Source organism: Eulemur rufifrons, chromosome 15 (genome assembly GCF_041146395.1).
Source record: "Eulemur rufifrons isolate Redbay chromosome 15, OSU_ERuf_1, whole genome shotgun sequence".
Classification (NCBI taxonomy): domain Eukaryota; kingdom Metazoa; phylum Chordata; class Mammalia; order Primates; family Lemuridae; genus Eulemur; species Eulemur rufifrons.
The window spans coordinates 84685752-84710002 of NC_090997.1; the positions used below are offsets into that span (position 1 = coordinate 84685752).

General features: G+C 35.8%; 1 protein-coding gene across 1 annotated transcript in view; it reads right to left on the minus strand.

The window, feature by feature from the left end:
* MAP3K5 (mitogen-activated protein kinase kinase kinase 5) overlaps positions 1-24251 on the minus strand; it is a 196164-nt gene that overhangs the window by 94520 nt on the left and 77393 nt on the right. The window contains exons 4-7 of the mRNA XM_069487666.1: positions 23862-24055; positions 22888-23056; positions 21377-21483; positions 18347-18517 (exon numbers count right to left, since the gene is read on the minus strand). Of these exons, the coding sequence (XP_069343767.1) occupies positions 18347-18517; positions 21377-21483; positions 22888-23056; positions 23862-24055 (641 nt within the window). The remainder of the gene's footprint in view (positions 1-18346; positions 18518-21376; positions 21484-22887; positions 23057-23861; positions 24056-24251) is intronic.

The following is a 24251-nucleotide window of genomic DNA, read 5'->3' on the forward strand; positions in this document are numbered from 1 at the left end:
AGTAAAATAAACATGAAACAAAAAGAAAATGTACACATTTACGAATATTGAGGACCATATGCCCTTTTTAAAGGTCTTTATTTTTTAAGTAGAACAAGCATCTCTGAATGAAAACAAAAATCAAATCAGTATTAACCTTAACTAATTGGTTCCGACAGTTATGTACCTGTGAAATATGAAAAAAAAATTTCTAACTGTATCACTGTAGGTGATTAAAAAGAATTTTTGTCTCTCCAAAAGTATAGATGTCCCCATTCTAAAATGGAAAAAGTGTGTGCCCAGGCTGCAGAAAGTTCTATCAAAGAAAGTCATAATTTATAAGCCTTACACTCATATAAGTCTCAAAGGTAAAGACCGTTCGTCTTTGTTCACAGGCGAGTATGGAGTCCCAACAAAAAAGGGTTTAGGAGAAGAAAGAAGTTATACACTTCCCTTTCTACCAAGTCACATCAAGATAGGCAATATTTTTCAACAAATAAATTCTTCCATTTTCCCTGAAACCAAAGAACATAAAATATCTCTCTTAAAGATATAAAATGGAAGATGTAAGCAAGACATGCCCAAATCAATCAACAAATACTGATTGAGTATTTTCTATGTGCTGAAACCAACCCAAATGAATATCTGGGCTTACATGTTTTTCTGTCACCATAAACAATACATATCTTTGTATTTTAAACCAAAATATAAGTATCAATAAAATTAGTAATTTGTATTTTTCTAGGGCACACATCACACCATGACAGTAAGTTGAGTATAGTATTGAGGAAAAAGTCTTAACATTTTCTGCTGATTAAAATAGCATGTATAAATAAATAAAATCCTGTCATATATCATTAATATACCTCTGTAGAGAGCAGGAATTCTCCCACACTATAAATAAGCACAGTATTTTTTGAAAGAAAATTGCCAATATCAAAACTATAAAATTTAAAGAAACTATGTATATCTCTTGACACAAGAATTATATAATACATTTACAAATTCATACCAAGAAAAAAACCATTAAATACATAATCAGAAATGAGTTACAAGATGAAAATTACTCTAAATTTCCAGTAATACTATAAAGTATAATATAGAATAAAATATGTTCCAAACATTGGAAAGCTATGTGGCCATTTATACTGCAGAATATTAAATGTCGGGGGGAAAACTTTTGCTTCCAGGTAAGATGAAATAGTCTACTTGGAAGCCATTAGTCCTGCTTCAACAACTAAGGGGAAAAAAGAATACATATCAAAAACACATTTTTGCAGACACTGGAATCTATGGAGGCAACAAAAATATCATTGAAATAAAACTCCAGAGAGGAAAATGCCCTTCCAAGATGAGCAGAATTGCTGCCTTCCATGGGGGCTTTTGCTGATTCTGATGATAAGATTAGGCTTGGGGTTGGCATAGGCAGAACTCTGCCTGTTTGAAGCTTACCAGGGAAAAGAGAAACCAGTGGATTTCTTGATAATCACATGGGTTGCCATGACAGAATGAAACTTGAAGAAGCCCCTAACATGTGGCCAGTTTTCTCCACAGGACATTTGTTGGGTCGTGTAGGAGGCTGGGACAGGGGAGGGGAGGGCTGGGATGACAGACAGAAATCTCCTGAAGTCTAGCAGTGCTCAGGATTGAAATCTCACTAGGGAGAGGAGCCTGTAACAAGTATATGAAAGGTCTCCCCCTTAAGAAATTTATCAAATTTTGGAGCTAAATGATGTGGGAGAAGAGACCGAACCTCAAAACTCCAAAGGGCAGATATGAAATCTCCCGCAGTATTCAAGGGATAAGGAGACAGAGACCTCCCTGGCTCGCAATCAAAAGCCAAGGAGAGTCACAGCCAAGCAGCAGAGACAAAACAGAAATAGACTACTAAGTCAACCTAAACTGAAACTGAGGCCAGCGCGGTGGCTAACGTCTTAATCCTAGCACTTTGGGAGGTCGAGGCCAGAGGATCGCTTGAAGCTGGGAGTTTGAAACCAGCTTGAGCAGCATAGCGAGACCCCATCTCTATCAAAAATAGAAAAAATTTGGCTGGCGTGGTGGCATGCACCTGTAGTCCCAGCTACTCTCAGGAAGCTGAGGCAGGAAGATCGCTTGAGCCCAGGAGTTTGAGGTTGCTGTGAGCTACGAGGACGCCACTGCACTGTAGCCTGGGCAACAAAGCGAGACCCTGTTTCAAAAAACAAACAAACAAAAACCTAAAACTCAGATCCAGCCCAACTCAATGGTATTTGTGGATGTAAACAGCTGCTTACCCTTTCCCTTTCTGGATAACAGAGGAAAGGGAGAAAATAAAATCATATTCAGTCTCAATAATTCTTAAATACAAAATGTCTGGGATACAACAAAGAAGTATGAGACAGGCACAGAGCCAAGAAAATGTGACTAACAAGAATAAACACAGACAAGAAAAGCTGACCTACAGATAATCCAGATGTTGCCATGTGTAGATAAGGACATTAAGATAATTATTACTAATACGGTAAAGAAAATAAAGAGAAAGATGAACAAAATGGATGAAAAGATAAACAACTTCAACAGAGGTTTGGAATCTAAAAAAACAAAAATCAGATAATCTAGAACTAAAACATACAAAAGTGGAAAATACGAATTCAATGTATAGGCTTAAAAGTTGACTGGACAGAGCAGAAGGTGTTTTGGTGAGCTAAAAAACATGTCAATAGAAGGTATCTAAACTGAAGAGAGGGAGAAAAAATAGGGAACAAAAAGCACAACAGAGCATAAGATACATTTAGGACACATTAAACGGTCTAACCCATGTATTATTGCAACCCAGAAAAGGAAGAATGACAATAGAAATACAAAAAATATTTTAAGATATAATAATAAAAATATTCCAAAACTGATGAAAATATCAGCCCACAGGATCAAGAAGCTCAGCAAACCTCAAGCAGGATAAAACAATCATAGGCTAATCGCTGAAACCAAAAACACGGAGGAAAATCTTTCAAAATTAGCCAGAGGAAAAAGGATACATTACTTTCAAAGGAGCAATAAAACTGATGGTTGACTTTGCAATACAAATATGGAAGACAGTGACATTTTTAGAGTAGAAAAAAAGGTATAAAAAAGATGATTTTAGACAAGCAAAACTGGGAGAACTAGTTGCCAGCAGATCCATACTATAAAAATTACTAAAAATACTTCAGAGTAAAGGAAAATGATTTCAGTTGGAAAAATTGAACTGCAGAATGAAAGAGCATCAGAAAGAGTAAATATATGACTAGATATAAAATATATAATCTATTTTAAAGCTATCAATTATTTAAACTACTCTAAGCTTTTCTTTCCTTTTTCAGGAAGTGGCAAAGTAAAATGTAAGGTAGACTATAAAAGTCAAGGATGCAGATTGTAATCTCCAGGGAACTACACAAAGAATAATATAGTATTATTAATGTGCTAATATAGCAGAAAATGTAACACTAAATTAATAAAAAATAATATAGGAATAGAGGAGTAAAGGAACAAAAAACCATGAGACAAATAGAAAATAAATAGCAGATGACTGCTATAATCCAACTCTCAGTTACCAAATTAAATTTAAATGATTAGAACATTCCAAATAAAAGAGATTTTTCAAATTAAATTTAACAATAACAACAACAAAAAAAGACACAACATTTAAAATACACACACCTTAAATACAGGTTGCATATGCTTAATCTGAAAATCCAAAATCTGAAATGCTTCAAAATTCAAAACTTTTTAAGTGCCAACATGATGCTCAAAAGAAATGCTCATTGGAGCATTTCATAGTTCAGAGTTTCAGATTAGGGATGCTCAACCAATAAGTATTATATAATGCAAATATTCCAAAATCTGAAAAAATCCCAAATCTGAAACACTTCTGGTCCCAAGCATTTTGGATAAGAGAAATTCAACCCATATGAAGATACAGGTAGGTTCAAAGTAAAATGATACATAAAGATGTAGCATCCAAATACTAAACAAAAGAAATCTGTTATGATTATATATTAATATCAGACAAAACTTACTTTAAGACAAAAATTATTATAAGAGATAAAGAGGGACAATTCATAACAAAAAAAAGGTAAATTTAACAGGAAAATCTGATAGTCCTAAATGTACCTATTAGCATGGCTGCAAAACATATAAAGCAAAAATGGACAGAACTAAAAAATATAGACAAATCTGCAATCATAGCTACAGATTTTAAAACACTCTCACAGTGATGATCAAACAGGCAGATGTAAATTCTCAGTGAGAGTATGGACGATATGAACAACCTGAATAACCACGTTAATCTAACTGACTTATCTGGAATACTACACCCAACAATCGTGTGCCATATTCTGGGCCATAAAACACTTCTTAACAAATTTCAAAGGACTGAATGCAAAGTGTGTTCTCCCACCACTAGAGAACAATAAAGAAAGACATGTTTGGAAATCTGGCAACCCAATTCTGAATAACCCAACTATCAAAAAAGAAATCACACTAAAAATTAGAAGGTACTTGAACTGAACAATATTGAAAGTTCAATATATCAAATTTCTGCAGTGCAGAACAAATTAGACCTTTAAATGCATATATTGGAAAAGGAGCAAGGTTGAAAAATCAATGCCCTACACTTCTATTTAGAAAAAGAACAGCAAATTATCCCCCAGGTGAGTATAATAAAGAAAAGAGCAGAAATCAATGAGTTAGTTATGTCACTGTAATGATTTTACTCCTGTGACATTTTTATCACATGCATAAATACATAAAGATTGAAAAAATTTAAAATTTAGAAAGAAATCAATGAAACAGAAAGCAGATTTGCAATAAAGAAAATCAGTAGTGTCAAAAGTTGGTTCTTTGCAAACATTAATAAAATTGATAAACTCCTAGGTGGACCCCTCATTAGAAACAGAGAGTGAGAAGGAAAGAGAACAAAAATTACTGCTAGGCTCTCATAAACAAAAAGAGAGACATCAGTACAGATCATACCAACATTAAAAACAAAATAAAAGAATAAATATGACATAACTTGGGTGAAATGAAAAAAATTCATAAAAATTACATACTGGCATGACACAAGAAAAAAAATGGAAACTCTGAATTGCTCCATATTTGTTACAGAATTTATAACAATCTGAAATTATTCTTTTTATCATATCTCCCCCAATAGAATGTAAGCTCCATGACAACAGAAACCTTTTCAGTTTTGCTGACCAACGAATCTCCAGTACTTGAATCATCAGAATGCCTGACACATTGCAAGTGACTATAAAATACTTGTGGAATGAAGAAAGAATGCATCTATTTTCTACCAAGAACCAGACTAAGTGATAAATATAGCAGTTCATGTAAGATACCAATAATCTACTAACTTCCTTCAGTGATTTAATCCCTGATCTTGATAAAACCACATGACCAGAAACTATTAATATATCCTTGGACCACCATTAAATCGGTGAATTTAAAACCCACTTCCTGTGTTACATTTTAATGTTATTGGAACTCACTACTTCAATAAGAATATTGACAGTGTTATTTATATAGCTTTTATTGTGGTCTACACAGGGTCTGACATGAAAAATTCCTTTAATTTATTGCTAGGGAGAGTTTACGTTTCCTCTGAAGAAGTGGTATATGACTTTTCTTCATTCTATTACTAAAAAGCTCATTGGCTTAAAGCTCAGTCATGGCAAGCATGCTGATCCTTATTATTGCCATATTTATATTCTCTAGTTCCTGGGTGTTAATTTTCCATGTATGTTTTTATCATTTTATGGTTTTTAAGACTCAAACTTGATAAAAATACATGTGAATGTTAAAATAATGAAATTATCCACCTTAGCTGAAGACTATGTCTCAGTCATTTTAGGTTAAGTATACCACAGTATCAAACTACTCGCAAATCCCAGTGGCTTCTGGCTCCTGTCCATGCCATGCTGTCATAAACTCTGTGTCATGGTTCAGCTCTGCTCCACCTTGTCTTCCTTCTGGGATCCAGCCTGAAGGAGCAGCCTTCTCATGGAAATGGCCAAGAAAAAAGTATATATGGTACGATCACAGAATCGCTCTCAAAGCTTCTCCTTAGAATGCACATCAGTCAAGATACACAGCCAAGCCGGGTGTCATGGGGTGGGAATACATAATCTTCCTTCAAACAGGGGCAGTGTATTTCTAACAATAATACAGTATAGCACAGACGATATTCTCTACCAGAGAAAGCTGTGATTAACATCAAATGGTGAAAGAAACAATTAATAGTAGATGCCTCTGATTACTGAGCACCTACCAGGTACAAGGCATTGAACCAGACATTTCAGTCATAATATTTCTTTCTAATTCTGACTACTCTTTAAAGAAGGGGGAATTCTTTACCAATAAGGAAACTGAAGCATAGAAACATTAAGTCATGCAGTGTAGAAGTGGTCAAGCAGGAACTCGACCCAGTTCTACTGGATTCCAAAGCCTGAGCCCTCTTCTCTGTATCACACTGTCTACTCTTTGGTTTGTGTTAAAAAAAATTTTTTTTTAGTTCTTTTTCATTACTTCCTGGGGTTTTTTTGTTTTTATTTTACTTTTTTAGAAAAAGGGAGTTGAGTGAAACAGTAAAAATAAAAATGAGAAATAAAAGCCAACAGAACTGCTTTTGTATTAAGGATAAAGTTTGTATTCCACATACAACTGAAACAGATACTGATATATTCTAAGAAAAAATGGTGTTTTTCACAAAATATACTTGATCAGTCTCTTTAGACAAAAGACTAATATTTCATGAAGACTTACACAGCAATACTGCTGAAATATGCCCATAAAAATGCATCAAAGAAGAGTTTTATGTTATTGAAAACATCACAGTTTAATTAGCAAAGAGGATAAACAAGAACACCATATAAATCTATACCTAAAGAAATCTATAAACAATGATTAATAGTGTGACACTATCTATAAAGATAGAGAAATGAAATGATTAGATATGAGTGAAGCTGTATTAGAGAAGACTTCAGGAGGAAACAAATCTTAGGGAGGGAACTGGACATTTACATCTTAAGAGAATTATTAATGGCTATATTTGAGTTATAGTATGAACCTATTTCCATTCCTGTTGATTTTTATTCTATTTTAGTACTAACTATTTGTTCAAAGGGGGTAAATAATCTTCATTCTTCAGTTCAATATTACATTTAAAAGATGCAAACGTCACTTTCAAACTTTCAAGGCAATAGATTTTTCTTCGAGGATTGCCTTATTATTAGCATTGCATTTGTCACCTCATTGCAAACTCCTTGATTATAAAGTGAGTGAGATGAAATCTTCATAATAAAGATTTTGTTCACTTTTTGTGTCTGTATTGAGACATTTAACAAAAGTCAAGAGTAAAGGAAATATTCTTGAATTATTCCCAGCTGAAGAGCACCTACCTCCCAACAAAGAAAAACACTGAGCTCAAGTCAAGTTCTACTTTTCCTTGTTTGTGATATAACAGTTGTGATTCTTTCTGTGAGACACACAAGTAATTAAACCAGAAGCCCATGGTGTTTTACATCTCTAGGGATATGTCTGAAATTATCTCTCATAAAATAACTCAGAGGCAAACCAGGATGGCACGTAAAGAAAACTACTGCTGAATTGCCCTGTTGCTTTCATCTGCAGGTTGAGGGATAACCTGCTCTCCAATTCAAACTATTTACTTGTATACATTCCTTATTGTAATGGAAAACTCAAGAAGAAAACAGAAGAACTCCAAATTCTAATTATGTTTTCCGAATCCTTTTATCATGCACATGCTTTTTTCCCCCAAAGAAAGAATGATGCTATTTTTATAATCTGCTGTTTAATTTAACAAGATACCATGATGCATGTTACTATTAAATATTTTTCAAAACCACCATTTTCTTCAGGGTATATACTCAGAATAATCGAAAGTAGGCTCTGAAAGAGATATATATGCACCAACCTTCAAAGCAACACTATTTACAATAGCCAAAAGGTGGAAACAACCCAAACGTCCATCAATAGATGAATGGATAAACAGAATGTGGTAAAAATATGCAATGAAATATTATTCAGCCTTACAAAGGAAGGAATTCTGACACATGCTACAACATGGATGAAGCTTAAGGACATATGCTTAGTGAAATAAGCTAACACACACAAACACCCACACAAAAACCAAATACTGGGTACCACTTACATGAGGTACCTAGAGTAGTCAAATTCATAGAAATTCATAAAAAGACAGAAAGTAGAATGGTGATTGCCAGGGGCTGAGGGAAGAAGGGAATGGGTAGTTGTCGTTTAATGCATATAGAGTTTCAGTTTTGCAAAATGAGAAAAGTTCTGTGGATGGATGGTGGTGATGGTTGCACAATATGAATGTACTTAATGTCATTGAACTGTACACTTAAAACGGTTAAAAAGGTAAATTTTATGTTATATATATTTTACCACCAAAAAATCTCCCCACAATTTCGAATGGATGATATTCCATCACATGAGGATGCTACACTTTTATTTAACAATTTGTCTATTTTGAGACATTTGGGTTTCTTCCAATTTTTTGTTACCATAAAATTCAGTGAAGTGAACATCGTTGTAAACACATCTTTGTTTTATATCTGCTATTTCTTTAGGATAGTTTCCCAATGACAGAACTGGATCAAAAAACATGAATTATTTCAAAGCTCTTGATATATAATGCCAAATAACTTTCCAGAAAGGTCTTACCAATTCACATTTCCAAGAGCAGTAGAGGAGAGTGACTTTTACATTGCAGTCACGCCAAAATAAGGTATTCTCTCTCTTTTCATCTTTGCCAATTGATTGCAACAAAAGAAGAATACCTCAGGATTTTAACTTGCTCTAATTTGATTACTCCTGAAGGTGAAGAGTTTTCATATGTTTATGACCAGTCTACACTTATCCTTCCCATAACCACCCCACTTCTTTCCAGTTAAAACGCAAACCCATATTCTAAGAAGGCTGGAAAGATGGGAGGGGACCCACTTGGGAGAACTCTGAAGGAGAGACAGGGAGGGGCTAAAGGTTAGATTTAATCTTTGAGGATATGAAGAATAGTAAAGATTTAGGAGGAAGAGACTGACAGCAAAAATGGGGAAAATCTAAACATTTAGTAAAAGGGGAATAGTTATAATAATCAATTATGATTAATCTATTCAATAAAGTGGACCCACTAAAGCAGAATGTCCAGGGACAAAGAATTCCACATTGCTGAAAACCTTCCTACGCAATTCTGATGTTCAGCCAGGTTTGGAAACAATCACTTTCGTTCACTGAGTGAAATCCTCCCATTCTTCCAGATTCTCCCTCCTTTTCAGCATAATGCCTGGCAAATATCTAGTTCTCTCACTCATTCCTCTGATAAATGAATTACATAAAGCAAGACTTAGTTGCTCTCTTTAGGTGCTCCATATTTGTTAGTCACAATTAGGAAACCTCCACAGTGACACATTGAATATTATCACTCATGGACTTCAACTTGGTCAGGTCACAACACAGCTTCATCCAATCCATCATCCATATCATTCATGGACTTCAACTTGGTCAGGTCACAACACAGCTTTATCCAATCTATCATCCGATGAACGTGGTATTAAATCAAGGTCAAAGCATGAGACCAATGTCCCAAGGCACTCGTTTACAAAGCAGCTGTGGGCATACTGTGTGCCTTACCCAATTTCCCAGGTCATCCTGGAACTGTTGGTCCCTTAGGAACCATCTACATCTGGTCACCAATGAGCTCAGCGTCATGCTGCATTACTAAGAGCTCTCAGGCTTTGTGTTCTAAAAATAAAAATCATCAAACATTTGGAAACTCATCTAATACACACAATAAAGGACTAAAAAAAAAATGGCGTTAATGGAAAGATGGTGAGATAAAACCCTGGAGGTGGAGAAAAGGGGGAAGGAGGGTGGTGGAAACGGAGATAACAGGGAGAAAGATATCTTGAGGCCAAGACAAAGGGAAAAAAGGCTAATTAATCTGGCCAATGGAAAAAAGACATTGGTCTTTATTTGTATGTAGATTAGTTCATTACATAACTCTTCCAAAGTAAAGCCAACCCCATTAATAATGTAAAAACTAAATCTTTATTAGGCACACATTGCTGTTTGAATAGCACTGTCACTGACGTAAAAGAAAAATTAGTTGATAAGGCCAGGCTCTCTGTTCTTTCCCAAGTTACTATGGAAAAATGAACATATTAATGCTAAAAAGAGACTTAATGCCTTTAATTTCCTGGCTATGGATCTTTTTTGGCTTTGCAAGAAGAGAGACATAATTACTCTTATACAGTACAGGCACCTAATTTCCTTCTAAAGTTCCAAAAATGATTTCATATCTCCCCTTAAGAATGAGAACACCACCTTCTCCAAAACCAAATGTGATTTCAAGCAAGCACTGCCCATTTCGCAAGACCCCACAATAGCCCTGAGAAATGAAATTCAGACAAGGTCTGTGTAAAAATTATACAGACTCTATACACTTTCCCTCATTAGCTAAAATGTTTAGCTAGATCCAGAAAGAAGAGTGAAAGGGCTCTTGGGAATATTTTATTTTACAAGGAAATTTAATGTAGTTAAATGTCCATTTTGAGCATGGATAAATATAACACCTATGTAAGGAAATACAAAATATTTTTACACATTAAACACTAAGGATATAACACTAAATGCCTACTAAATTCCAGGACTTTAACATATGTTGTTTCATTTAATCCTCACAGCAAAGCTCTCATCCCTCCCAAAAAGATTAGTCAAACCAGTTGCGAAAATGTCATCCCCTTTGCTAGTGATTTGTGTAATTCTGGACTGATAAGGAAATATTAGAATCATAAAGAGGTGAGGAAAGTCTGAAGTAGGTTTTTATGAGCATGTTTCCTCAGTCCTAAGATAAAGATACTGGAAAAGATCGCCTCATTTTCCCTTGGCATTGGTGTAGCTCATCTGGGTTGATTCTGGAATGGCCGCAGGCCAACCTGTGGGCAGAGCCACCTATAGCAATAGCAAGGACGCTGATATTCTTAAGCTGCTGACTCCACATACCCTACAGCCAGTCCTACTTCTGAATTTCATATTTTAGAAGTTACATTTTCTTATGTTAAGCCCATTGGAGTGAGGTGTTCTGCTACTTGCAGGATGCCAAGAGAATTCTATCCCATAAGGCAGGTGTTATTCCTATTTCTTAAATAAGAAAACAGAATTTCCTAAAGGTTAAGTAATTTGCCTATGGTTACGGTGTTTCCAAGTATTGAGTCAACACTGATCCCTCGTCAGTCTCCCAATAGTCCATACCTTCAACAAAACAGAACCGACATTGCTGGAAATGTCTGTTCCTGGAAACTCCAGGAAAAGGGAGCCTAGGGTGTAGTAAAAACAACACTGGATCTGAAACAATTAGATTTGAAATTTTATTAATCGCAGGGCATCACGAAATTCACTTGAGTTCTTTGAATTTCAATTTCCTCCATTGTCAAATGGGAAGAAAAATGTGAGCCCTGCCTACTTCATAAGGTTCTTGTAAGCCTCCATAATTAATAATGTACAAAAACCTTGGGTGAACTCTAAGGTTTAAGGGCTTGTTTATTATTTCTGCCTATGTGAACAAATCCTGCATATGACAAAATTTTCTAAATAAGTCAAGCTGCATAGGAATTCAGCATAACAACTTTATGGTTATTTCTTTTTAGATTAGGTTAAAAAGAAATTGTGGAGATAACCTTGGCAATTAGAACTTCCATGGCCCTCTAAGCCACAGTGATTTGTCCATAATATTTCCTTGGACCATCTCCAGTTGTTATGTCTATTGCTTCAGAAACTTGGTGGCCATTTTTTAAATAAGTCTAGGCTCTTGGGTCACAACTTCCAAACTTTAAAAGTTGGCTTTCCTTCCACCTTCCCACACTCTTTTCTCTCATCTTGCTCCTTCCTCTGTAGCCCAAATTGTCCTCTAGCCAGCACATGTGACAGGCACCACTGCGACCTTTAACTTATTTATTAATCAAACTTTGTATTTAACAGCTATGATAAAGGGCACAACCTTTTATTAAACTAAAACTAAACTACAGTTTAATTACCTGAAGATGAAAAAGGCATTTTTCATATTTTAACTTGGATTATAGAAATTTAAACATAGGAAAAAATAGCATTATTTTCAGCCATGCACAAGAGTTTCAATGGATAAAAATAACTAAGGAAATGACAATGGAAAACATCAAATGTTAGAGAGCTATTCTTTTTTTAAAATGCTTAAATTAGCAGGATGTATTCATTCAAACCACTCACCCTCTGTCACAGATAAAAGTCAACAACAAAAGTTTTTTCTAACAACATATCGTAATTCAGCAAGCTTAAAAAAATCTAAACCCTAAAATTTTTCTCTCATTTTCTATCTTCATGTTCTGAACCCCTATCTAAAGCTTTCAAAAAATAGATCTGCATTGGAGGACTTCTGTAGCAATAAAGGCTGTTATGTATGTACTTGAATCAGATACTGTGCTCAAAGGAGTGTAAAACTTTCTCCATTATGGGGAGGAACATTTAATTTATCAACAATATTAAAAAGGAGAATTGCAAAAAAGGGTTTCACGAGCCACTGGAATCACAACTGCTTGGGGTTCTTCTTCCATTGAGTTGAAGCTCTTATCCTTCAATTTTCCATGGTCAGTGGATCACTGTTTATTCAAGCCAACAGAAAATGATTCAGTCCACGGAAAGAAGCTCCAGGGACTGACTACCTGCCATGACACCTCGCTCTTTATCCCAGCACCTTCATTTGACAAGTGAAAACGCAGAGCATTATGACTCAAAAGAAAAGGTCAACTGAAATATCCCTTTGGGACCCACGACTCAGGGCAGGAGTGATCCTGACTATATCTGGCCAGATGCTGACACCCTCAGTGGTCCCCTCCCCTGTCAGCACCTGGACAAGGTAGTTTCCTACTCAGCTCTAACAGAGAGGGAGGTTAGGGACAATGTCAACACAAGTGAGTGTGTTTGCTCTACCGTGGAAGTTAGATCAAGACACTAAGAAATACTGAAATTGCTTTAAAAGCCACTGAGGCATAAAAAAGCATCCATTTTAAAATTGGCGAAGGGGAACCCCTATTAGTGTCTTTTTAGGACAAATGGATATAATGACAATAATGGCAGATCATGGGTAAGTACTCTACAGTAAAAGTGACATTCTTACATTACTAAATAAATCAGTAAGTGACACACACAAGATCAGCTCCGTAGGGCTGTTCCATTAGGAGTCTTTGAGCCCTAACAGCTATCCCTGTTCTTACTAGAAAATTAATGGACAGCTTAAAAGGAAGTCATAAAAATTCTGACACCTTCTATTTGACCTGAAGACCTTGAACACAAAGTTCTTTTGAGAGACAGTTAATGTTCCTAGATTAAATTGAAATCATCAAAAAGAAACCAGAATCTGTTAAGTATGGAAAGTTAAAAACAAAACCAGAAAAAACTCTACTCCTGAACTGAACTTATGCAACCTTGAAAGCTTCCCACTAGTCTAAATTGTTTTGTTTTCAAATGGGGAAACACTCCTGTTTTATTCCTATGCACAATGCACACTAAATTCATCTAAGAGGTTTTCCATTTGAATACACTGATCTTGAAAACTAGGCTTTTTAGGATTGCTTATGCATTTCATTATCACTACTATATCAAAGCATTTATACTGGGCATCATGTTTCCTAAATATCAGATTCTAATTCTCCTTTAATTAAGAATTTTCCTAAAATGTAAATCTTACAATAACAAAAAGGCTGCGTAGTTACATTCCTTTCACATGCCTCTCCATCTTGGACTTCCCAGCCCTCAGAACTGTGAGAAATAAATTTCTTTGCGTTATAAATTACCCAGTCTCAGGTATTCTGTCATAGCAACACAAAAAAAGAAGTAAGACAGTCCCTCTGAACTGCTAAAGTGATAAAATATTTCTGTTTCACAACTTTTAAAAAATTGTACTGCTATTATAGAGGAACTCCTGAACTAAAATGGCCTTCTTTAATATTTTTTTTAATCAGGGAATATTTTAGGAATACTAAGAAGTACAAAAGAGTAATATCAGCTTAAAAAATAAAGTGTTTTCGATATACTTGAAACTGGGTGTGAATCACTCCAAGATATCTTTCTACTTCTTCCTCCCCACTGGTCACCATTATACTGAATTTGGAGTTTATGACGCCATCCATGCATCTATACTTATACTAGATCTCTACGACTATTTTAAACATTCTATAAATGATACTGTACTCTATGTATCCTTCTGCCACTTGCTTATTTTGCTCAACTTTTTTTAAAGATTTTTTTTATGTTGAAATTTTTATGTAAAGAAACTTCTAGAGTTTCTCTAGGGTATAAATCTGCTGGACCTAGGGTAGGCAAGTTGTCAACTTTCCTTGATAATGCCAAAATCTTTAAGTGCTTATAAAGATTTACAGCAAAACTGGCAGGGGATTAGGACTCCCATTTCTCTAACATTCTTGCCAAAAATTGATACTGTCAGATTTATAAATTTTCATTAATCTGAATAGTCTAATCTGCCATATAATTGTTTTAGTTTAAAATCATCTTTTTATATGTTTTTAAAATAAGTGGGCTGAGCGTGGTAGCTAACATCTATAATCCTGGCACTTTGGGAGGTTGAGGCAGGAGGATTGCTTGAAGCCAGAAGTTCAAGACCAGCCTGGACAATCTAGAAAGACCCTGTTTCTACAAAAAAATTGTTAAAAAGTTAGCCAGGCAGGGCGGTGTGCACTTGTAGTCCTAGCTACTCTGAGGCTGAGGCAAGAGGATTGCTTAAACCCAGGAATTCGAGGTTACAGTGAGCTGTGATCACACCACTGCACTCCAGCCTGGGCTGGACCCTCCCTCAAAAAAAAAAAATTTATTGGCCATTTGTGATTCTTCTTTTGTGAATGACCTGTTCATATCCTATGCCTGTTTTTGATCTCTTTTTCTTACATTTTTAAGGAATTATTTATATATACTGAATACAAATCCTATATTTATTATATTCATTATTCTCTGTCTGTAATTTTTTTTTTTTTCTTAGAGATGGGGTCTCACCATGTTGCCCAGGCTAGCCTTGAACTCCTGGGCTCAAGCGATCCTTCTACCTCAGCCTCCTGAATAGCTGGGACTACAGATGTGTGCCACTGCACCTGACTTATGACTTATTTTTTTCACTTTGTTGATGGTATCTTTTATATTTATTCACATATTTATCATTTCCAGTGCTCTACATTCCTTCCTATAGATCCAAGTTTCCATGTGATGTCACTCCCTTTTGTCCTAAAGATTTTCCTTTAACATTTCTTATAGTGAAGATCTGCTGCCAACACATTATATCTCAGTTTTTATTTATCTAGAATTGTCTTTATTTCACTCTCACTCTCATTTTTCTTTTTCTTTTTTCTTTTTTTTTTTTTGAGACAGAGTCTCACTCTGTTGCCCGGGCTAGAGTGAGTGCCGTGGCGTCAGTCTAGCTCACAGCAACCTCAAACTCCTGGGCTTAAGCGATCCTACTGCCTCAGCCTCCCGAGTAGCTGGGACTACAGGCATGCGCCACCATGCCCAGCTAATTTTTTGTATATATATATTTTAGTTGTCCATATAATTTCTTTCTATTTTTAGTAGAGACGGGGTCTCACTCTTGCTCAGGCTGGTCTCGAACTCCTGACCTCGAGCGATCCACCCGCCTCGGCCTCCCAGAGTGCTAGGATTACAGGCGTGAGCCACCGCGCCCGGCCTCACTCTCATTTTTGAAAGACATTATCACTGGATATGGAGTTCTTTGTTGATTGATTTTTTTCTTTCAGCACTTTAATGATGTTATTCCATTGTCCTCTGGCTTCCTTCTGATGAGAAGTCAGCACTCACTCCTTCCCCGATGTAATGTATCTTTTTTCTTGGGATGCATTTATAACATTTTCTTATATTTCTGTTTTTCAGCAATTTTACTATGATGTGCCAAGGGATAATTTTCTTTATATTTACCCTCTTTGGATTTTGCTGAGCTTCTTTTATCTGTGAGCTGGGTTTTTGTTTGTTTGTTTGTTTTGTTCTATTTTGTTTTATCAGATTTGGATCATATTAATATTTGGCCACTAATTCTTCAAATATTTTCCTGCTCTATAGTATCTCTCCAGTTAAAAGTATTTAAACCACTCAATGCTATTCCACAGGTAATCAAAACAATAAATTTCTTTCTCAGTCTTTTTCTTTCCTTTGTATCAATTTCAATGATTTCTAAAAACCTATTGCAAGTTTACTAATCTTTTATGGTATTGTGTCCTATCTACTGTTAATCCCATCTGATGATGTTTTGACTTCAGATATTGTATTTCTCAGTTCTAGAATTTCCATTTGGTTCTTTTTCAGTTTCCACATATCTCCTACAATTCCTCATATTTTCACCCATTATATTCATCTTTCCAAGTAGACTCTTTAACATATTTATCATTGTTATTTTTAGGTCCTTGTCTGATAATTCCAAAATCTGTGTTGTCTATGGGTCTATTTCTAGGACTGATTTTTTTTCTTGATTATGGATCATACTTTTCTATTTCTTCATATCTTTAGTAGTTTTCTATGGTATATTAGACATTTTGGATGATATGTTATAGAGAGTTAATATTCTGTTATCCTCCCCTTATGAGCATTGAGTTTTATTGTAACAGGCAAAGCAATTATTGGTGCTTCACCTTGATTATGAGGAGGCTCGGTTTTAGGTTTTATTAGGGTAGCTCTATTTTGGTTTTGTTCCTAATTTTAGTGCACTCCCCTAGTCCTGGGATATACTTTTTATTCCTAAGGCTTGGCCCTTTTAGAGTTTCAGTGGAAAGGTCAAGCTGTTGATCAAGTCCTTCTTACTTGGTGAGGTTCAAACTTGAAACTGTCTCCTCTCCTGTGGACAGCTGGACAGCGGCTGAAACCTCTGCTCAGATTCTTTGGCCTTCCAGATGCCATTCCCCCCAGATTCCTTTGAGCTCACTCTGCACATGCACACTTCAGGGGTTAGGCAAGAATTGAAGCAGAGTTTATACACAGATTTGGGGGCTCCTCTCTCTGTGACTTCTTCATTTGGGGGTCATCCTACTCATTTGCCAAGCACTCTGGCAGCCTCAAACTGACTCCTCATTTTCCGCTGATTTTCTGCTTGGGTTCTACCTGCCCTGTACGCTGAAGACTAGGGAGTGCCCCCAAGGGAAAAGCCATTTAAATGTGGATTTTCCTTAATGTGGTGCCCTTCATCCAAGGATAAAACCTCTCCAGTTTCTGAAAGCACTCTTAGGTGCTTTCCAACTTTTTAAAAAAAGTGTTTCCCCAACATTTATAATTGTTATCAGCAGGAAGACCAGTGCAACAGAACCTACTCTGCCATTTCCAAAAGCCAGTACCTTGATGAGCAGAAGCAAGTTCAATGCTATCCATTTTCCCAATCTTTTCTTTTAAGGTTTATCCTATTTTTAAGCCTTCTTTAAGAAATCCTTTCTTATCCCAAAGTTGTAAATATAGTTTGTATATTTTGTTCTATAACTATTTTTTCTCAAGTATTTTTTTCATATTTTGGTCTTTTATTCACTTTGATTTCATTTTTTGTGCATGGTTTAAAATAAAGATCCATTTATTTCATTTTTCAAAGCAGATAAATTTTCCCAGGACCATTACTGAAGAATCTATTCTTTCCTCTCTAGCTCATGAAGCCTGCTCTGTCATAAATGTAGTCTCATATATATCCCAGTCTGTTCCAGGCTTTCTCTTCTATTCTAGCATTTCATTTGTCTATGCCTACAGCCACACTGCAATATCTTAATTATTACAGCTTTATAGTAACTCTTGTTATCTGGTAGAGCAAGTCTCTTCACCTTGGTTCTTCTCCAAAATTGCTTAGTCTATTCTTAGCCCTTTATTTGTTCAAATAAATTTTGAAATCAAGTTTGTCAAATCAAACTAAAAGCCCTGCTGGGGAGAATTAACATCTTCAAAATATCAAGCCCTCTCATCCACACAGTTGGTGCATTTTTCCATTTATTCAGGTCTTCTTTTATGTCTTCTTATAACTTTTTCCACAAAATTATATTTTGTTATTTATATTATATATTTCAAATATCTTTTAAAAATTATATTTCTTACATTATGTTTGTGTCCAGTTTATCCCAATTTACTCTGTCATGTTAAAGGAATTTCATCAAATTATTTACCCAAGTTATAGAATCTAAGATTTAGTTCATAATATACAATCTAATAGATAACAGTACTTTAACACTCTCACTTGCAAACAATGTTTTACATTATGGATTTACCAATTAAGTGGGTTACTTATAGCCTGTATACTTACCAAGAGGCTCCATGGTCTCTGCTTTCTGTGTCTGTGAAGTTAGAGTCCAAAAACATATCTTTGTAGATTCGACCAACAAGGCAATACAGATCTGAAGCCACCTGCCCTCCACTTTGCACCATGGGAATCATAATATCAAGAGCTTTTGCTCTGTCTCCAGGCAGATTTCTCCTAAGGTAGAAAACATTTGTAAACTACAGAAGCAATACAGGCTGATTATTTTTTAAAAACTCCGATATATGGATTTACATTAGTGAAATTTGGCAAACTCAAAACAATAATTAAATTTTAAGAGTCCTCTGCAAAACTCTGTCCTAAGCCTAATTTTTATCCCATTGTATGTCTACTGAGTCTAACAGGGATTTCCTTTGAGTTTCTTTTCTGATAATGGTGATGGTTTTGTACTCGTCCATCCATGGTCCTTCCAATTTCCCTGCAGCCTATAGGCAAGTTCAAGTTGGTGGAATGAGATCAGGGGTGTGGTTTTATGGTCTTAAATGGCGCAGAGTAAATTATTCCAAATACGGACAAAACCCTGACCTTAGGTTTTAATGTCATTTCCTTCAAAACACTGAGCAAACTAATTCACAGACAATAACAAAAACCAAATCTAATCCAAGAGTTGCCTAAATTCCATGTGTGACCAACTGATTTTCTAAGAAGCTGCTTTATGTATCTTATTTTTAAATATCAAGTATGTATAAACAGTTCTTAAAACCAGATAAAAATTCTGCTTTTGAAAACATGCTAAGTGAAAGAAGCCAGTCACAAAAGACCACATTCTGTGTGATGCTATTTACATGAAATATCCAGAATAGGCAAATCTACAGACAAAAAATAGATTAGTAGTTGCCTAGGACTGGTATTTAGAGGGAAACGGGAGGGTGATTGCTGATATGTAGGGGGTTTCTATTTGGGATGATGAAAATGTTATAAAATTTGTATGTTGATGGTCACACAACTCTGTTAATAAATTAAAAACTGTTGAGTTGTACTCTTTAAATAGGTAAATCATATGGTACATGAATTATATTTCAATAGAGCTTCTATAAAAAAAGGCATCATTTTATTCTCAAATTTTCTGTCCATGAAATTCCTTTTTACACTTTGTACTAAATATCTTCAGTTTAGAATACTGCTTCATACAAATAAGCTTATCATTTCAGTATATTTTAGGAAAGAGAGACAAAACACAAAGGAATATTATGAGAGGCTCTTATGGACTTTTACTTTTCATTTCGAAATATAACATATTCAATACCACCTTAAAAAAAACTTATTTGAAAACTAGTCGGAGCAGATAATCTCCAGAGGTCTTATCTAAGTCTTGTCAAATCTAAAGAAAAAGATGTTTAATAAATGGGAAGAGAAAATATATTTAAATTATACAATAATTTTATTTTGTTTTATTTTTTTACAGACAGGGTCTTGCTCTGTCACCCAGACTGGTACAGCGACACAATCACAGCTCACTGTAACCTCCAATTGCCAGGTTTAAGCGATCCTCCTGCCTCAGTCACCCAAGTAGCTGTGTCTACACACCCAGCTAATCTTTTTAATTTTTGTAGAGATGGGGATCTCGCTATGTTAACCAGGTTGGTATCAAATTCCTGCCTCAAGCAATCTTCCCACCTCAGCCTGCCAAAGTGCTGGGATTACAGGTGTGAGCCACCATGCCTGGCCCCCATTATACATTTATTGATAAGGTTAGTGGATGGATGAGAAGAAAAGAAACAATCTCTGGTTGAGTAACATGCTATTTTCTTCTAGAAAGATGCAGCGGAGCCTAGTGGTGAGAGCACAGACCCCAGCAGCAGATGGATCTGGGTTTGAGCCTCAGTTTTTTGGTGTGTTAATTATGAGGCTTGAACAACAGTTATTCAACCTTTCCAAGTTTCAGTTGCCTCATCTGTAAAATAAGGACAAAAAGGCTTACAAGACACATGGCAAGTACTCAATATATGTGGCAGAGGCAGGGTGTGGTGGCTCACGCCTGTAATCCCAGCACTTTGGGAGGCTGAGGCAGAAGGATCGCTTGAGGCCAGGAGTTCCAGACCAGCCTGAGCAACATAGTGAGACCCCATTTCTACAAAAAATTTAAAAATCAGCAGGGTGTGGTAGTGCACACGTCTATAGTCCTAGCTACTCAGGAGGCTGGGGCAAGAGGACTGCTTGAGCCCAGGAGTTCAAGGTTGCAGTGAGCTATGATAACGTCACTGCATTCCACCCTGGGTGACAGAGTGAGACTATTGTCTCAATAAATAAATAAATAAATAGATGGATAAATAAATGTGGTATCCCCTCCCTTTTTCTTTTCATCATTCTCTTCAGTTGTGGTAATTATTAATACATATTTAATCAACTCTCTCACCACAGAAAAATCCAGCAGCACAACTAGCTAAGCTTTGGATGGCGAGGGCACCAGGGTCCTCCATGGTGACTCTAGGTAGGAAGTGGCCCTGGGGTGTGCCATGATGCAGACAGAAAGCACAGAGGCAAAACTGGGTGTGATGGTGTCAGTCCTAATCCTAGCAGATTTATGCGCACATAATCTAAAATGTGACCAATAGAGTTTTGATTATAATTAGGTGTGTTCAGAGCAGTTCTGGTAAAAATATTGTCTGATTAAGAATATGTTCACCTAGACATAACCATCCTTACCCCCCAGTTAAATTTTTGTGTGAATGACCATTTGGTGTTGAATATATTTGCTTAAAGTTAGTGTCATATTCATATAACTTACAAAATTCTAAAAAATATAAATAGCAAATACAAACTTTGACAGAGAAAAACAAGAATTGTAAGAATTTAAATACACAAATAGTGTGAAACTTTTTTTACTGAAAAAAAAAATCAGAGAGAAATCAGAATGCATGCTGCCTGTATTTCACATGGTTGAGGTAGATTTGTTACGATTATATTCTAATAGGTACTCGTTGCAATGTTACAGCAAACATAGACCCTGGAAGGAATCTGCCGGTTAAACAATAACATGTTAGTGCATTATGGAAGGGAACTTTTTCTTCTTACCTATTCAGTGCAAATGCATAATGAAACTTCACATGGGGATGGGAGGCCAAATCAAAGGTTGGCAGTTTTTCTAAAGTCTCTACCAGCTTCACGATAGAATCATAGTCCTTTCGAACAAGGGAGAATAGCACAGAATTAAACCATTAGGAGAAAGTTCTGACAATGAAATGTCTTTTGACAACCAGATATCTGAATCTGATAAGGGCACTGAAAAGAGAAGTTAGAATCCATAGAATACTTTGAACAACCCAGAAGAAATTGTTGTGGTCATTTTTCTTCTAAGAAGTTTGGATTGTACAGATAAAAACATTAGTAATATTAGAGTCACCATGTTTGACAAAAGCCAAAACAGTAAAACAAACAAAAAAACAACTAGCATGACAATGCTCTACTGTTTAAATATGGGTAGTTTACGTCTCCAAGGAGCCAGACTCCTGATATGCAGTTTCTAACAATTACTTCCAGAGAAATAGAAAATTATAAAGACATGGAGTACTTCATTGAATTGTTATAAGCAGCAAAATGGTTTCATTTCATATGAGTAAGCTACTCCAGCCATGGGATCCTAAGTGCCACAGCTTGTCACATACATAAAGTCTCTGTTGTCTACAGGAAGTTTCCATGGACCTTAAAGGCTGGATGTGGGAATAAGAAACCAGAAGTCCCTTAAATTTTACTATAAAAACCTAATAGCCGATCCCAACTCAGAAAGGATTCTATTCCACTTGCCATATTTTTAAAATTTTAAGACATGTCAATAAAAATGAGATAGCATATTAGTGTGTTTTACATCACATATTTCAAAAGTTGTTTTTTTTTTTTTTTTTTTTTTTGAGACAGAGTCTCACTCTGTTGCCTGGGCTAGAGAGAGTGCTGTAGCGTCAGCCTAGCTCACAGCAACCTCAAACTCCTGAGCTCAAGGGATCCTCCTGTCTCAGCCTCCCAAGTAGCTGGGACTACAGGCACGTGCCACCATGCCCGGCTAATTTTTTCTATATATAGTTTTAGCTGTCCATATAGTTTCTTTCTATTTTTAGTAGAGATGGGGTCTCGCTCTTGCTCAGGCTGGTCTCGAACTCCTGAGCTCAAACGATCCGCCCACCTCGGCCTCCCAGAGTGCTAGGATTACAGGCGTGAGCCACCGCGCCCAGCCACAAAAGTTATTTTTCTAAGTAATCAATTACATATTTTTCCTTTCTGGCCAGTGAGAGCCAGCACTATCAATTTCAAGCAACACAATTTTAAGGAGTAAAAGATATATCCAGAAAGCCCTAAAAATGTCTGCTATTTGCAGACAAAGCTTTCATTTATTGACTGACAGGTGTGCTCAAGGTTGACAGTAGAACAGACTATCCATGGGTTAGCTCTGCAAGAAGATTTTTGTTTTCATTTGGAAGAAAAATTCATGTAGTAATATGCGTTACTGATTAGCCAACTAAAATTTGAGGTTAACATTCCTTTATTACTCTAATATGCTACATGACAAAGATTGCACTGTAAGCATCTCTCACCTGGATATCTCTGTAGGAAAGTAGCAGATTTATGACAATATCTGCCGTCAAGACTTCAATATTATCTACTCGCTGCCGAATTCTTGCCAATTCAGCTGCCAATTCTTTACCAGTGTATAAATTACGAGCTTTCCTGATATCGTTGAGTATAGATTCCCGGAAATATTGGCTGATAAAAAGAAAAAAAAAAAAAAAACCACATATACATTTTTGAAGAGTTAACACTAGAAAGGATTTCAATGAAAAGCAATAATTTTATAAAGAAATAAATGACAGTTGCAGCATCAGTAGCTTTCAATTCATTCAGATGCATAGAATGAACATCTCAAATACCTGGCATTATTAAGAAATTTACCACTGTGCCTTCAGAAATAATTAAAAGTAAAGGTACTCCATATTAATGAATTTTCTTGCAGTATGCCACTTAAAATGCCAAGGCTTTATTTTTAGTTTAATGTTTTTTTTAATTTTTTTTTGTTGTAACATTTTTATTGTTTTGAGTAGAAATTGTTTTAAATAACTTAGATGGACCTGTGATTTGAACATAATACAACCTTAACTTTCTGATTCAGTATCATTATTTATAACATAAATGATTCTTCTTAACTAAAATATAATACTGCTGTCAACAATTTTTGCAGAGTTCTTGCCCTTACTCTAAAAGTCTCTGGACGTTTATCTGATAATGTTTCTGTACTTGCTTTGCATAGATTGTCAACTCTACCATTACTATAAAATAGTCGATAGTTTTTTGTTTGTTTGTTTGTATTTGCTGGAACAAGTTATTGTTCTGTGAATAAAGTGAATAAAATGCACTATGTGGCATTTGTTTTATCCACTTAGAGGATAATATACAATGTTTTCCTAGGTTCTTTGCTGTACACTGATAGCTAAAGAACATCTAACAAGATGTACAAATGGAAGAAGCAGAATAACACTTCCTATCATTACCAAACAGCATTATTAAACTTCACCTGGAACTTGCTTGTGCCACCTTCAAAAGTTGAATGAAACGATCCACAAGAGGTAAGCAGATGGGTCCAAGCAGCAGCTCGAAGTTGGGTTGCATGAGCTCTGTCAGGCCCTTCATGAAGCTGCTGTCACAGCAGTAGACCTTGTTGTGTGGCGTTATCATGTAAGGAACAAAGGTGTAGTTCCCAGTGCACATCTGCAGAGACAGGAGACACGGGAGCTGGGAGGCAGCCCAGAGACACCACACCCGGAGTCCCCGCCTTGTTTCCGTGACTCATTTTAAACAATATTCCACATTCGAAGGGAATTAGAAAAACTTCATTTCTTATTTACGACCAATAAAAATGGAAATTTCCCCCCAATTTCTTTAGGTACTTCAAATATTTAGGACT